This window comes from Typha latifolia, chromosome 1, assembly GCF_019914945.1.
Source record: "Typha latifolia isolate L0001 chromosome 1, TyphaL0001v2, whole genome shotgun sequence".
Taxonomy (NCBI): domain Eukaryota; kingdom Viridiplantae; phylum Streptophyta; class Magnoliopsida; order Poales; family Typhaceae; genus Typha; species Typha latifolia.
The window spans coordinates 14812579-14830381 of NC_133086.1; the positions used below are offsets into that span (position 1 = coordinate 14812579).

At 35.8% G+C, this 17803-nt stretch overlaps 1 protein-coding gene and 1 long non-coding RNA gene across 2 annotated transcripts; both read left to right on the forward strand.

Annotated features, from left to right (window-relative positions):
• The first annotated feature begins 429 nt into the window (after positions 1–429).
• On the forward strand, positions 430–1315 carry LOC140780350 (uncharacterized). Its single transcript, XR_012107488.1, has 3 exons — positions 430–554; positions 1046–1114; positions 1206–1315. It is a non-coding gene; the product is annotated as an uncharacterized lncRNA (long non-coding RNA).
• A 13733-nt stretch (positions 1316–15048) lies between these two features.
• On the forward strand, positions 15049–15858 carry LOC140782652 (uncharacterized). The gene has a single exon (XM_073129348.1). It carries the CDS (start codon positions 15189–15191, stop codon positions 15762–15764), a length of 576 nt encoding a protein of 191 aa, XP_072985449.1. The 5' UTR covers positions 15049–15188; the 3' UTR covers positions 15765–15858.
• The last annotated feature ends 1945 nt before the right edge of the window (positions 15859–17803 follow it).

Sequence of the window (17803 nt, forward strand, 5' to 3'; positions counted from 1 at the left end):
ATCAGTCCAAATCTGATTCATAACAGATTTTTTGTTGCTTATATGTTCTTTCCCATATCCTTGGTATGTAGTAGATATATTAAATAATTAATTATATTTTGTAATGATTATTGTTCTGAAGTGGAGTACCACTCTCTATTTGAAGGTTAGCATCAAGGAGGATAGGTGTACCTTTTGGTGACAAATGTTTTAGGGTTTTACTTTTCTGTTAATTGGGTTTGTATGGGTTGCTTTGTAGGGATAATCAGTTGGCTTGGAGGGCCTGAAGGTCGTGTATTGTGTTGAAGCTGATCTACTGTTGGTTGGATTGGAATTTGGTTGCCTTTAGTCTGTGTTAGGCTTCATCATGAATAGAAAATTTGAGTCCTACCAAACACAGAATTAGTATCTGAAATGGAGCCAATTTAACCTGCTTGTGTTTTCTAAGTGCACAAATGTATTGCTGTTCCTCCATATCCTTATGCTTTGTTGATTCTCTTTAGGTGAACAAGTATGCTTTTTCTGGCGGCCAGGACTCGATAGAAAACCACCGGAAATATGGAGCAAATCTGGAGGTGGGTGTCTCCTCTTCTGTTTTCTTTGCTTCAACTCTAGATGAAGCCAAATGTATTGGAATAATCCTAGTTTTCCTCCAAAACTGCAGCTTCTATTCAATCTACCATTACTAAGCATGCAGATCACTAAATTTTGTGTCGGTGTGATTATTCTTTAGATACATGATCAAGTTGAATGATGGTATCTGGTAATCGTTATTATAATAGATGGATCATAAATCATGAAAAAATTGGTACTATGTCTGGCATGACTATGGTAGTATTTTTATTCAAGTTGTTAATTTTTACATCATTGTTATACTCTGTGAAAAGCAAGGATGGTTTGTAAGGATTCTCCTATGTATCACCTAGAGGGGATTTAGAAAGGCAGTGCATTACATACTTTAAATCCAGGATATGAGATGGGAAGGAAAACCATCAGGAGAAAGAAAGTTCTTACAGAAAGCATTTCCAGATAAAATTTTGATTCTTTGGTTTATAAATACATTCAGGTGGATATTCCTTTCGAGTACCTTAGTTTCTTTCTTGAGGATGATGATGAGCTTGAACACATCAGAAAGGTAATAGATTCAGACTTTTTATTTATAGAAGTTTCTTCTATTTCACAATCCTTATCGTTTTCACTTTCAAAATAATTGCTACATTTTCCAGGAGTATGAATCTGGATGGATGTTGTCTGGTGAAGTCAAAATGCGTCTTATTGAAGTCCTATCTGAAATGGTTGAGAGACATGCAGCGCTCGGGCTGCAGTTACTGATGAGGTGAGCAACTAACACTTCTGCAACCTCTTCTTTTGACTAATTTATTTGATGCTGTTCAACCAGAGCTGTGGTTGACTGCACAACAGGGTTACAATGGCCTGAAGGCCCATATACTTGTGCATGCTTTTCAACCTTAGTACCCTAGGGAGAAAGTTCCTTTCCTCTCACTGTTGAGGGGATTCATATCTAGATGCTTTCACGAGAGGAAAGCCAACATCTTGCCCAGCTTGTGTAGTGAGCAGAGGGACTATGCTATATTTATATTTCATAATAGAGAAATTTATATATAACACCTTGTTTTATAACGTAACTGTAATTTACACCGTATATTTTCACTATTTACGAATCGAGCCATCTGATTTAGATAATATGTGCAGAAAACATCCTAGGGTTAAGTTAAGTAGAGATATTTTATTTTTAAAATAACTAAAATATCCTTATTTTTAAAATAACTAAAGTACTCTTAGTATGACTTGGTTGAGAGTATTTTTTATAATTTTTTTTAGTTTAGTTAACTTAACTTAGAGATTTGATTAAGTTTAACTAACTAATCTAATGACAAAATATTTTTTGTATATATTTATTAAATTATAGGACTCGATTTATAAATAGTAAAATGTAAACTATAATTTTATTAAAAAATATAATATTATATGAAAATTTTCTTTCATGATATGTATGTCCTTATCTAGAAATAACCACCAAAAAATCATATCTAAATATTTTTCCTTCTACAGCATCTTTTTCTTATGAAAAAAAAGGTTTAATTATATTTTTACCCTTCTGGATTTCGACTCAATATCACTTTGTCGTCTTTATACAACGAAAATATATAGATCACTTTTAGAATTTTAAAAACCTACAACTAAATCTATATGTTAGTCTGCCATGAGCTAAAAGTCACATGTTAGGTTTTATACAGACTAAATCATCCTCGTGAAGGTGGAAATATAATTTTTGGATAATTGTGCCCCTATCTTCTTCCTCAAGCTAACCTACAAAAGGGTTTGCCCTATTCTTTCCCAAGCCTTTCTCTCTATTATATAACTCCACTTCTCTTTTCCACGTCTCCATCTTTTACGCTTCCCCCCATATAGCTTTTACTAGAAGCAGCACCAACCCATCAGTTGAAAATTGTGTTGTCACTAAACTATTAATAACTATTAATAGCCTCAAATAGACCACTATTTCAAGCTTGATCTATTGCTTAGTGGAGAGTGAAGCAAAGAAGAGGAGTAACTCTTGTGCTGGCACAGGCAATTCTAGTGGGGTTTGTTCGGCCTTGGATGCAGCCTTGGTGGGTTTAGAAGTGGTGGAGGATTTTGTGATGATGGTTGTTAGAGTGTGGTGGTGGAGGATTCGGAGGAGCAGAGGTAATTTTGTAGTATCCGCTAATGAAATTTAAGAGGTTATAGGTTTTTAAAAGTGTACAGGCTGATTTGTATTGTATAATGGGACAAAGTAATATTGAGTTAAAGTACAAAAAATAAAATATAATTAATCCAAGAAAAAATCTGACTAAGATCAACGTATGGATCTGCTTTCAACTCTGCTCCCGTCTAAGCCTTTTCTCTCGCTGAAAACGTATTTTGTTGATGCCTGCTAAACTAACAAGCCCACTGAAGAGCTCCTACACCTACACCACCGACTCTTGCTCCAAATAAGAGAAGAACTACTATGGCTACGACGAGAAAAATTTCCAAGAAACAATTATTACCTTTCATATAAAAGAGTACTTGTACGGTGCTCCTTAGCTTGCAATGCTATAATTGTTCCAATATATGGATGTTGGATATGCCTCTCCTGTTGTATGATAAGCTAAAGGAGTTCTCTTTCTCACCAAGAGATCTATGACAATGAAAGCTAAAATTGATGCCAATTAAGAAACATATGCAATTAACAACACCAAGCACCAAAGAAAGCTAGAACACCATGTTTATGTGTAAAACCATTCTCAAAGGGAAAACTCACGGAGCATGAATTTGAATCCACTATCAAGAGAATTGGTACAAAAAAGATCACCACAACAAGTTTATCAAAGTCACAAGAATACCATCCACAAGAAACCAATAACCCCTAGCTTCAAATTAACAAGTTTAGATAACACCTCTAATAGAGAAACCCAAACCTTCTTGAAGTAAGAAAACCCTTATAGATGTGAAGAAGAAAATCTTTGTGTCTTGATCCCAACTAAGAAATCCTCTAGCTGCAAACCCTTGTTGTATGTAAAGAAAAACCTCATTTTCTCTTGTCTTCTTTTTCACTAAGTGGCATGAGCAAAAAGTACCCTTTCACAAAAGTCTCACTCAACCAATTATTGGCCAAGTAAGTCACCTCATGGGGCTAGCCCAAACCAACTTGGCTAAATAAACCCAACAATCTCCCCCTCTAGACCCATAAGGGGAGTCTTCATTCTCTTAGTGAATTTCATGCCAAATGCCAATACTCACCAAACATCAATATGTACCAAGTCTCTACAAAGTTCTTGCTTCACCTTTGTAAGAGCCTTGGTCATCATATCCGATGGATTATAGTCCGTCGATATTTTCACAAGCCTCAACCTTTGCTTCTCCAAAACATCCCGGATCCAATGGTAGCAGACATCAATGTGTTTGGTTCTAGCATGATAAGTTGCATTCTTGCTAAGATCTATGGCACTTTGACTATCACAATGGATGACATATCCATCTTGCTCCAGACCTAATTCTTGCAAAAAATTCTTCAACCACAACATTTCTTTGCAAGCTTTGGTAGCTGCTATATATTCCGCTTCGGTGCTAGAAAGAGCAACACACTTTTGAAGCCTTGATTGCCATGATACGGCTCCCTCTCCAAAAGTAAATATATACCCCGAAGTAGACCATCTAGTGTCGACATCACCGGCCATATCGGAATCCGTGTAGCCCACTAAGTGAGATTTTCCACCTCCAAAACATAGACATAAATTAAAAGTGCCTCTTAAATATCTCATCATCCACTTCACGGCTACCCAATGCTCTTTTCCCGAGTTAGAGAGAAACCTACTAACCATACCAACCGCATATGCTATATCCGGCCTTGTGCAAACCATTACATACATCAAACTCCCTACGGCGGAGGAGTAGGGAAAACTCTTCATTTCATTTTTCTCCTTCTCATTTGAAGGACATTGCTTTGAGCTCAATTTGAAATGACCCGCAAATGGAACCGCTTGGCATTATTCATATTGAATTTCTTTAGAATTTGCTCAATATATTTCTTTTGTGATAGCCACAACTTTTTTGCTTTCCTATCACGTTTAATTTCCATGCCCAAAATTTTCTTTGCCTGTCCCAAATCCTTCATATCAAAGGATTTACCCAAATCTTTCTTCAATTTTTTGATCTTCTCTACATCCTTGCCAACTAGAAGCATATCATCTACATAGAGCAAAAGAATAATAAAATCACCATCCGCAAACCTCTTAACATAAACACAATGATCCACATTTGTTCTTTTATATTTGTGGCTCATCATAAAACCATCAAACTTCTTATACCATTGCCAATGTGCTTGCTTCAATCCATACAAACTCTTCTTTAGCTTGCAAACCAAGTTTTCTTTGCCCTTATGAACAAAACCTTGGGGTTGCTCCATGTAGATCTCCTCCTTCAAATCACCATGAAGGAAAGCGGTTTTGACATCTAATTACTCCAATTCTAAGTCTAGGCATGCAACAAGACTTAGAATAATTCGGATAGAAGACATTTTAACAACCGGTGAAAAAATTTCATCAAAGTCAATACCTTTCTGTTGCTCAAAGCCTTTAACAACTAGTCGTGCCTTGTATTTGACTTGATTATCACCTTCATTCTTCAATTGGAACACCCATTTATTCTTCAAAGCTTTTCGGCCCTTTGGTAGCTTCACCAAATCATATGTCTCATTTTTATGCAAAGAATCAATCTCCTCTTGCATAGCCTTTTGCCATTTGTCCTTTCGTTCATGCATATTTGCTTCTTGAAATGTTTCTAGCTCTCCAACATCATTAAGCATCACATACTCATTAGAAGGGTATTTTCTTGATGGTTGTGAGACCCTTATAGATCTTCTAACTTGCGGTACCGGTGGAGGTTGATTTTGAGAAGATTGCTCATGTGTAGGTTCTCCTTGTTGGCTAAAATCTTCAAGAGGATTTTCACCAAACATTTCATGTTCATCTTCTTGAATATCTCCCCCTTCATCATGAATCACCGGAAAAGAAATAGGCCTCAAATCAACAAGTTCACCTTCACTAGCTTGTGGCTTCTCAACCTTGTCAACATCTTCAATAGTTTGGTCTTCAAAGAACACAACATCTCGGCTTCTAACTAACTTCCTAGTTTTTGGATCCCAAAGCCGATAACCAAACTCTTCACCTCCATAACCCAAGAAGATACATGGCCTTGACTTGTCATTAAGTTTACTTCTTTGACCTTTTGGAACATGAACAAAAGCTTTGCACCCAAATACCTTCAAGTGCTTGAAAGAGGCATCTTTACCGGTCCATACCTTCTCCGGATAATCACCATTCAAAGGCTTTGAAGGAGACCGGTTAATTAAATAGCATGCGGTCCGCATTGCCTCTCCCCAAAATGATCTTGATAATTTGGCATATGACAACATACACCTCATTTTTTCACAAATAGTGCGATTGATCCGCTCCGCCACACCATTATGTTGAGGAGTATCGCTTTCCGTCTTCTCACATCGGATACCATGCTCTTTGCAATAGATTTCAAATGGACCTCTATATTCTCCACGATTATCCGTCCGAATACATTTCAAAGGCTTTCCGATTTCCCTTTCAACTTTTGCATGAAAGTGCTTGAAAATGCCAAATACTTCATTCTTGTGCTTCATTGTATATGCCCACACCTTTCTAGAAGCATCATCTACAAAAGTGACAAAGTAAAATGCACCACCCATAGATTGTTTTCTCATGGGTCCACATACATCGGAATTCACCAACTCCAATAAATTATGCTTTCTACTAGAAGTATGTGAAAATGAAATTCTATTATGCTTTCCAATAATACAATAAGAACACCGGTTTAATGGCATACATTTAACATTGGAAATGAGTGCTTTCTTTGCAAGTACTTGGAGGCCTCGCTTGCTCATATGACCAAGCCGTTTGTGCAATAGATCCATAGATGTCTCTTTCTCTATGGTATTAATTTGCCCATTGTACACTTTAGCTTGAGTCCGATAAAGTGAACAACATTTTCTCCCCCTTGCTAACATAAGTCCATCTTTGAGTAGCTTCCAATTTTCATTAACAAACCGATTTTCAAAACCATCATCATCCAATTTGCCGGTGGAGATTAAATTCAAATGAAGATCCAGAATATGCCTTACATCCTTGAGTATTAACTTATTGCCTAAACTAGTCTCAAGATGTATATCACCCAAGCCCACAACTTTTGCAACTCCATTGTTGCCCATCTTCACAAAACCAAAGTCTCCTGCTTTGTAAGAAGTGAAGAAATCCAACCTTGGGGTAGCATGACATGAGGCTCCACTATCAATAATCCAATCCAAGTCTTGGTTTGCAATGGCAATACAAGTTTCGTCACAAGCGGATAATATCATCAATTCTTCATCCGAAACCACGGTGGTATCATTATCCTCTTGTTTGCTTTCACTTTTCTTTTCTTTCTTCTTTCTTGGAAATTTGCAATCTCTCTTCATATTCATTGTCTACCACAATTGTAACAATGTATACCTTTTCTTGACTTAGATCTACTTTTAGATTTATCATGATTGTGAGAAAAACGACTTTTGCTCCTCCCTCTATTTTTCGAAACAAGAACTTGTGAGTGTGAAGAATCTATATTCTTCTTTCTTGTTTCATTCTCAAGCAAACTAGCCTTCACCATGTTCATTGTCACTACTCCGTTCAATGCCGTTATTGTGAGAGTAACCACCAATGTTTCATAACTTTCCGGAAGAGAACTTAAGAGTAAAGTGCTTGAAATTCATCATCCAATACCATCTTCATGGTTGCAAGCTCATTCACTAAACTTTGCATTTCATTCAAGTAATCCGCCATTGGTGTGCCCTCCTTGTACTTCAAATTAACAAACTTCTTAAAGACTTAAAGTTTGTTATTTGCACTTTTCCTCTCATACAAGTCTTCTAGCTTCTTCCATAATGTGCTAGCCGATGTCTCATTCTCCACATGATGGTAGACATTATCTTTCAACCATTGCCAAATGAAACCAACACATTGCCGGTTCAAGAGCTTCCATTTATCTTTCGACATATCCTTTGGCTTAGCATCATCACCTTCCAATGTAGCATGCATTTCTTTGCAATAAAGCAAGTCTAGCATCTTGCCCTTCCATGTCCTCCAATTGGCACCATTTAAGCTCATCATTCTACTTGTATTCACTTCCATAGCTCTCTAGGGAATTTTATCAAACACCTTATGTGCACCAACCAAGGCTCTGATACCACTTGTTGGAAAGGAGCTCTCTTTCCTACCCAAGAGATCTATGACAATGAAAGCTAAAATTGATATCAATTAAGAAACATATGCAATTAACAACATCAAGCACCAAAGAAAGCTAGATTACCATGTTTACGTGTAAAACCCTTCTCAAAGGGAAAACTTACGGAGCATGAATTTGAATCCACTATCAAGAGAATTGGTACAAAAAAGATCACCACAACAAGTTTATCAAAGTCACAAGAATACCATCCACAAGAAACCAATAACCCCTAGCTTCAAATTAACAAGTTTAGATAACACCTCTAATAGAGAAACCCAAACCTTCTTGAAGTAAGAAAACCCTTGTAGATGTGAAGAAGAAAATCTTTGTGTCTTGATCCCAACTAAGAAATCCTCTAGTTGTAAACCCTTGTTGTATGTAGAGAAAAACCTCATTTTCTCTTGTCTATCTTTTCACTAAGTGACATGAGCAAAAAGTCCCCTTCACAAAAGTCTCACTCAACCAATTATTGGCCAAGTAAGTCACCTCATGGGGCTAGCCCAAACCAACTTGGCTAAATAAACCCAACAGGTTTGTTCGGCCTTAGATGCAGCCTTGGTGGGTTTAGAAGTGGCGGAGGATTTTGTGATGATGGTTGTTAGAGTGTGGTGGTGGAGGATTCGGAGGAGCAGAGGTAATTTTGTAGTATCTGCTAATGAAATTTAAGAGGTTATAGGTTTTTAAAAGTGTACGGGCTTATTTGTATTGTATAATGGGACAAAGTAATACTGAGTTAAAGTACAAAAAATAAAATATAATTAATCCAAGAAAAAATTTGACTAGGATCAATGTATGGATCTGCTTTCAGCTCTGCTCTCGTCTAAGCCTTTTCTCTCGCTGAAAACATATTTTGTTGATGCCTGCTAAACTAACAAGCCCACTGAAGAGCTCCTACACCTACACCACCGACTCTTGCTCCAAATAAGAGACTTGCTCCAAATAAGAGAAGAACTACTATGGCTACGACGAGAAAAATTTCCAAGAATCAATTATTACCTTTCATATAAAAGAGTACTTGTACTGTGCTCCTTAGCTTGCAATGCTATAATTGTTCCAATATCTGGATGTTGGATATGCCTCTCCTGTTGTATGATAAGCTAAATAGAATATTAGTTTTATCTTCTCAAGTAAACATAATAGAAGAAATCATATAGTAGTCACTCTTTTGTGCGGTTATTTATGTTTTTGTAGTGTTTATGTAATTATTTCGTCTGAGTCATTCTGGGATGGTTTCTGCTGCTATGAATTTAGAAAAGCATTATAATTCATTTTAGAAATATTTGTATTAATTTCAAAATAATTTTTTATCAGATGGTGGATGCGTTCATGGCTGTTAGACCTCTTCCTCATATGTTTGGCTAGTCCAATGACTGACAATTTAAGGATATTTAAGTAGATCAACACAGGTTGTTCTTTTTTCATAAAGAAAAAATCATTTTTTTGATTGCCCCAATTACTGCATATAAGCAAGAATGTTTTTCTTGCTTTAGGACATCTTCATTGTTAATTATCTGAAAGAGTAATGCGTTTAGCCGTTTATATTAAACATATTCTTTACTGTGTGCGGATGTGTAATCGAGACTTGATACTATATTGGTCTGATGATATGAATCTTCAATTAGCATTAATATACTACTACGTTTATTCATTTATCACCTGCTGTCGAGCTCTTCTGTTTGTTGAATAACTCCCAAGTTTGATTTAGGGGACATGCCCGAGAAATGGATACAAGATTATTCTGTACCAGCTAATATTTTGGATTTAGTTTTTTTCCCTTTCTAATGGGATTAACCTTCATTTGGGTCTTTGAATATCTATTGGTTAAAAAACTTTCAGAAGATTTCTGACGACAACAAATCACTAAACTGAAATAAGGAAAAAAAAAAGATTTGGACAGAGGTTAGGTGTCTTAAGAATTACTATGAGAACTGCATATTTGATCTCGTCTACCTTGTGACAACTTATGGTTACGACCTCAATTAATACCCAGATATAGAAAAGAATTGATGACGCTAACAAAGGTAGTGTGGAGAATCAAACTGGCCTGTATAAATCAACCGCTGCTCGCCCAAAATCATTACAAGTTAGAGGTTTCAGATAATAAATCTAGATTGAAGCTAAGGATAAATAAACCATCTATTTATCATACAAGCGCCTGTAACCAGGCATTACCAGCATAATCATCAAAATTAGGTCTTATCTAGTTCCCAGTAAAATTAGGATATTATAAGATCTTGTGGAATTCAGATGTCTGATATTATGACTAGTATCACTGGTGGGCTTTGTTATTTCAACAATATATCCCACATATATCCTCTTATAATAGAAAATAATAAAATGTTATTGGTGGGGATAGTGGGATAAATGCGCCTGTTCCTTTTCTTATTCCCATATTTAATAGGATTTAAACTGACCGTCATTCAAGCCTACTAACCACAATCATCAAAAATTGGTCGACAGAATAGAAGGCACCAAAAGCTCAAAATATATCATCTGAAGTTATTAAAAGAAAAGGCAAATTAAAAGGTCATATGACAATTGCACCGGTTATTCAAGTTCAATTCCATATTGAAAAGTAGATTACACAATTGATTGATTATTAAATATCTGCACGAATAGATCAGCAGAAAGCTCTGAACATGTAAATGAGGGGCACCAATGCACTTTGCTTGGTTTGATGCCTCATTTTGCTAAATTAGTAAATTGACAACATATATCGTGCCTTATGTTTAATAGCACATCTCACACTAGCCCATGAACACCGTTCACTTGTTAGTAACTAAACAACATCTTATTTTATTCTAACATATTAGTCTAATATTCTCTCTCATCTTATTTTAACATATATTGATATATGATAGAAGACAAATGGACATTACTATTGTGCTAAATGCTAAATGAATGATGGAAGCGGAAGTAAAACCTTCACCCCCAAATATGACCAATGGAATAGTAATGGTAAAACCAACCAACCAACCAGAGAAAAACTCTAATATGGTGTTAATAGTAGAGGAATAACAATAAATAATTTCTAATAATGTATTAGACACCCTAATGGAAGTAATCTCAAAAATAGAAGTAATAGAAATAATAGAGAGAAAAAGAGAGACAAGGTTTATGTGGTTTGGCGATATACTTACATCCACGAGCGAAGCAATCTTTCTTTATTATGCAAATCTCTAATTACAAAGAGTTTCTCAACTCTAATCCTTCTTAATACAATGGTGGCTAACTCTCTTGATTTTTCTTCTTAAACATAAAAATCTCGAACTTTTGCATTCGAACGTCTCTAGGGCTCGTTCGAACGCATCCGGCACAACAAGATGAAACGCTTGATTTGAGCCAAACTTCAACAACCAGTTTTAAAAAGTGGTAACAATCCACGATATTGCTGTGTTATAGTGTCATATCTTGCATGGTTTTGACATCAACCTAGCCAAACTACCATGAAGCAAAAACAATCAAGCGGTGTTTCAGACAATTATGAAGTCTAATTTTCTGAAAGAGAAAAAGTAGCAAAAGCATCATGAAGCTTGCCTTCGTAAGCTCCGCATTTCTATTTTCTGCTTCTGAAAGCTCTTGCTTAAGCTGGAGAGTATGCAATTTTTCCTTGTTAATTGTGGCTTCTAATTTCTCTTTCTCAGTCTTGAAGAGCTTCCTCACATTTCATAAAGCATGTATAGTGTGGAAAGTCTGACAGAATAAGATCTTCATCTCCCAACTAGAACTAGTTATACGAACAAATCTGTAGTCAAACTCTCTCCATATATAATAAACATACTTGTTCAGCAAGGTTAGAGAGAAAATTTCCTCTAGGAATTGAACCTATGACTAAATATTTATTTCCAACGCAGCAGAGAGAAACCTATGACCTTTGTCATGGGCTATTATGATCTGACCACTGGGTGATAGTAGTAGCCTAGCTTACCTATTTTATTAATAGTTTTTAAAAGTTAAGCTTATTTTACTGAAAAAATGTCATAAATAACAATAACACCTCTTTTAAAATAAATTGCAGATGAAAGCATATGCACTGATTGTTAGATGTAACAATTTGATTCTAAAAAGTCACAAAATCTGATCAAAATGAATTAAATAAATTTACAGATTACATAATATAAAATTCTGAATAGTCGAGTCTAGTGTTGGACACTATCTCTTTAAGACCAATTCGTCCTCCACCGATTGCTTCTGGAACAGTGGACGTTGGTCTCTCAGGATATAATGACTATCTTGCACTGGAAAGGAAGCAGCTTTCTAATGCCTTGATTGAACCTGAACCGTGTTGTATTCTTTCTCAAATGCAGACTCAAATATAAAGACTCGACTCTAGAAGGAAAGGAATGAACCAAGTTTTTCTCTCTTAAATTATGCAGACTGACAGCCTATTTATAGAATTAAACAGGCTCGACGAAAAAATGCAAAAAGTCACCAAATGGATGCACCATTTTGGGTCTGAAATTAATTAATAGTTACATTATGAAGGGATGCACCATTTCGGGTCGGGTTCAACCAATCAACCGACTGATTAACGGTTTATCAAAGGGACACACCACTTCGACCCCTAATCAAACCAGATTTGAACCCAAACCCATATAAGGAAAAAAAAATTAAAAAATAGACTTGACTCGTGCATGCGAACCGAACCGAGTTGGGCGGTACGCGTGTATGAGTTAAGTTGCATAGTAACCTTTACCCACAAAATATGTATCTCTTTTGGGGCCCAAAGCCCATAAGAAGTTTGTTACTTATATACCATACTAACATTTCTCAAATATCCAATATGATACTAAACTCACTTTTCTTTATTTTCCATTGCCATGATACCCACTTTAGAGCCAATTTTCATTCACTTGTCTTCATGGATTTGACTAAGTGAATATTTGACAATAAAGTATACTTTGAGCTAAATTAATTCCACCATTAAACTATCATTAATAATATGTGGGCCCCACTTAAAACTTAGCTCAAAGTTAATAAAAATTTATGTCAAATACATGAAATTACCAACACTTATAGGCTCTTTTAAGTTTAGATTAGGCTCTTGTATGCATCTCATATTTAAATTACGTGTATCAATTCTATCATAGAAAAATGTGCATCCGGAAAAAAATATATGAACTCATTTTTCACGAGCCCAATTTTTAAATTACCAAACTTTAATTTTTTTTTTCTGGGTACAAATTACCTATTGCTGGTTAGGAGCGAAAGGAATAGTGTATATTTTACCTTCGGAGCACCTTCTGTGATATTTTGCAAATTCTCAACTCCCTACAAAATTTACTACAAAGCTCCAGGGAAGCTAATAACCAAGGTTCGCATTGGTTAGCACGCCCTTGCCTTCTCTCAATCTTTCCCTTTGGTCTACGAGGTACAATGCCACCAGACCTAACTTTTGTATCGGATGCCCTGAGGGCCATATTGGAATACCTGAGGATTTTGTCCTTTTTTGTTGTAATATATTAATTACCTAATTTACCATAAAAATGGAATAGTGTATTATATTTAGACATGATCAAATGGCCCAGCCCGCTCATGCTCGGCTCGACCCGGCCCGGTTTAGACCGGGCTAAGCCCGGCCCGGACCCGGTTTAGGCCCGGCCCGGCCCGAGCCCGAACTACCCATGGGCGGCACGGGCCAGCCCTTTGCCCGCCCGACCCGGCTCGAAAGCCCGCCCGTTTAGCTCGCAACTAAGCCTGCCCGTCTGCTACAGTGCTTTGCCCATTTGCTACAGTAATTTACCATTGCTACAGTAAAAAATATTTTAGTATTATACCATTTTGCATTATTTTAAGCAGACTTTTAAAAAATTTTAATTTTTTTAAATTTTTTTAAAATAGAGGAATATAAATATTTAAAAAAAATAAACTAATAGTTAAAAAAATTCTAAAAATAGCTGAAATATGGGTTGGGCCGAGTGATTGGTGGGTTGGGCTGGCCCGACCTGATCTCTCACGAGCCAATAGGCCGTAACGGGCTAGACTATTCTAGCCCGGCCCGAGTGATTAATGGGTCGGGCCGTGAACAAAGACTTAAGCCCGCTTGGCCCGAAAAGCCCGGCCCGAACCCGGCCCAGCCCGCCCGGTTATCATGTCTAATTATATTTCTTTTTTATCAAATACTGTGCACACAAAAGACAAAAGAAGGAAAGAGAGAAGACAACAAGATAATATTTCTTTTGGGGTTTACTTTATTTACTTAATTATAAAAAAATTCAGAGAGTTATAAGAGTTTTACCCTCAAAAATTTGGTGTAAAATATAATATTTTTTATTATTTAAGAGCTTGAAAGCTAGATATCAGTTAGATAAAAGACTAATTTTATTTAGATACAGAGACATTTAGACTCTACTAAATTCTAACTAACATATTAAGTCGTCTAGTTTAAACTTTATACTACGTGTACCGTCAAGATATTGTTATAAACTAAATACTGCTGAGACATCACTCTAAGTCCTCGTACTCCTAAGGGGCTTCTTCAAGTTACACCACTAGTCGAATCATTAAATCAAGCTACTAAACCACTAAATAATTTTCTCTATAATAATTATTTAAAGTTAAGAGTTAATTCTACAATCACTTTGGTCATATGAAAGGTGGTACAAGAATCGTGTAAAATCTAATAATTTTAACAAAAGCATTATCTGGTATATATTCTCCTTTCTCAATGCAACTGAACGGCAAGAAACATGTAAGGCTTGACCACAGAATGATGTTACTTTAAATTTGATGGTCAAAGCCTTCTCTTCTACATCGTCATCTCACTGTCCTTCTAGTAGTTCCGTAACTAGATTTGATGTTTGATCCGATTAGGTCAACGATTGACAACATCCATGACGAAAGCTTGAATTTTCTCTTCTTTATCGGATTACTCCTTGCAATCGTTCCATTGTCCTTCTAGTAGTTCCGTTACTAGATATCAGCTTTGACCTGATTAAGTCAACGATTCGACGTATGACTGACCGACGATTTCCATGATCGAAAGATTGAAGCGACATCTAATTACGTGGACCCCACGAAATCCCCTAATTAGAAGAAGGAAATGAGAAGGGTCAAATTGTTATAATTATACATCTCCTAGGAACCGCCATGGGAAATTACTGAGGGGGGCTAAAAATGTCACATTTGTAGGTAATAACCTGCGATTTAATGCGTGCTCTTTTTCCCTTCCTCCTCCTTATTAAGTAAAACGCGGCTTCACGTTATTCACAAGAAAAACCCAGTCGCGTAGACCAGACAACGAAAGCGGTCGCGTTCACGCGGCTCTCCTTCTTTATAAACGCCGCCCAACATATCCCAATAAATTAAATCTCCCATCGATTTCAACCAAGATAGCTAGATTGGAGAACAGAGAAGAAGGGAGAAATCGACAAATTCTCATGGAGGAGGAACGCCAAGAGGAGCAGAAGACGTACCTTATCAACGACGACGATTTCGAGTTCGTCGTTGCGGATAACGGAGAGCCGTCCATCACAGCGGACGAGCTCTTCTTCGACGGCAGGATCCTCCCCCTCTTCAACGGCGACGACACGAGGAGCGAGCGATCGGCGTCGACCTCGTCGTCGTCGGAGGCGGCAGAGGCCGGAGAGTACTGCGAATGGTCGCCGGAGAGGTGCCGGAAGAGCGCCTCCACTGGATCGGTGCCACGGCTTCGGATCCGGGACTTTCTCGCGGAGATGCGGAACCACAGCGACGGAAAGAAGAAGTTTGGGTTCTTGGAGACGACGACGAACCCTAAACCTAAAGCTAACGCCGCCGACATTAATAAGAAGGCGTCTAATTCCAAAGATAAGAAGACGGTGACGGAGTTGGATATGGTCACCGCTCACCGGCTCTACTACGGGAAGTTAGGAGGAGGAGGCGCCGGCGGCAAAGGGGCGAATGGAGCGAGGCGGTCCTTCTTACCGTATCGGCAAGAGCTCTTTGGCTTCAGCCGGACACACCAACCCTTCTAATGGAGCCATTTTTTTTTTCTAAACAAAAAATTTACACATTTGTTTGTTCTCAGTAGGTTGAAAATAAATGGTAAAGAATTACTTGTTTAATACACATTACGAGCTTTTAGCCTTTTCTATTAATCAATTTATTTTACAAGAAAAGGTATGATTGATAGGGATAAAAAGGACGAAGAAGAAGTCCTGATCGTCGTCAGTAACTTTGGTGTTTGATCTGTTAACCCAAAATGGACAAATGAAACTTGTTAGGATACTACTACCTATTGATGTTTGGCCGGGGGGTTTCGCCGAAAATTCTCACTGGCAATTTATTTAGCTGACCTTTTCCAAAAGATTTGAGGCAAAGAATGTCAAAATGTTCAGTACTCGTGCAGAAGAAGTATCTATCGTTGGGAGTTGCATGCTCACTAACGCTTGGGCTCCATATATATTAAAATAATAATATAATATATATTATTATATTAGCTATTTTAAATTATTTAATATGTCATCTTAGTGTTACTATTTTTTAATAAAAAATATATAGTTAGAAAACTCTCATGGATATCTTTAAAATAAGACTAATATTCAATAGTTTTTGAAGTAATTTTAAATTATTAATTTTTTAATTAAATGCATCGAAATTATATTACATGAAATAAACATCGAAATAAGCATTACATATCATTAACTAAAAATATCAAAATTATATTACATAAAATAAGTAGAAATTAACCAAACATAATAAAAATAATAAATGCTTAATATTCTGGTAAGTCATCTCCGTAGCAACCGGTTCTGGTTCCGTAGCCACCGGTTCCGGTTCCGTAGTCATATCTAATATATTTTGATTTTTAATATTTACATTAGGAATAATTTTGAGTAATTATATTTTAAGACACATACTCATTTTTATAAATAATAAAAAATTTAAAATTTAAATTAACTTAAAAATAATTTAATATTAGACTCATTTTAAAGGTCTCAATGAGACTTTTTCAATAGTATTATTTTTGTTAAAAATTGATTAGTAAAACTAATTATATACTCAGTTTAACTAACTAAATTATTTAATAAAGGATACAAATGGAATTAAAATTATTGAATATAATAATTATTGGGTAATTTTGACATTTTCAAAAGGTTGAAATGACAAATGGAGCCGGGCTCTATTTTCATGGTGGTCTAGCTCCAAATTTGGAGCTCAAGTTGGAGTTGCTCTAAGAAATCTCATAGCGAAAAGCAAATGATAAGGGGCTGCTCTGCTGATAATATGATTTCCTACCACTCTGTATTATAAAATGAGTCTAAATTGTGTATATGTATTCATAACTGTGAAAGATGAATAAGTTTATGTACTATAGGCATACAATGATAAGCACATAGGCTGTATACGTCTTAACGGCTAATTATATTATTTAGGTTTAAATGTATTCTTTATATCTTTTTTTTTTTACTTTAGATAAAATTACTTTTATCTCTTCTAACTTTATTTTATATTACTATGTCTCTCTAAACATTAATAACAAATATAATGAAATAACTTAAAATGACACTTCTTCTATTAAAGTACATATTCGAAGATAAATTTCAGAATAACTTGGTAATAGAAAAAACTTAATGCCTCGTTCGCTTTCATGGAATAAGGCTATAACTAGTGGTATAGTTATTCTAATTTCTTATACTAGCAGTTATTGTATTCTAATATAATATATAATAATTATAATTGACGTGATATAAAATTAAAATGATAATTTGAAAATTGAGTAAAATGTAATGAACGAGAAAAAAAAGAAAGATGGAGAGAGAGGTTGAAATTTTAGTTGATTGAAGCAATGTTTTTTAAGGGTAAATTAGTAATCAGTAAATATGAAAATATTAGTTGATTGAAGTGATATTTTTTAAGGATAAAATAGTAATTGGTAAATATGAAAATATTATATAAAAGAAGAAAAGAGATAATAAGTAAGTATTATTATACTAGTATACATCTAAGTAGTTGCTTACTTGTTGTACTAATATAAAAAGCTTTGCACTGTTTGAATGAAGAGAATAGGAGA

What these genes read in the sequence shown, in the direction of transcription:
- LOC140782652 (XM_073129348.1), top strand. Translation starts at nt 15,189, where the DNA reads ATGGAGGAGGAACGCCAAGAGGAGCAGAAGACGTACCTTATCAACGAC.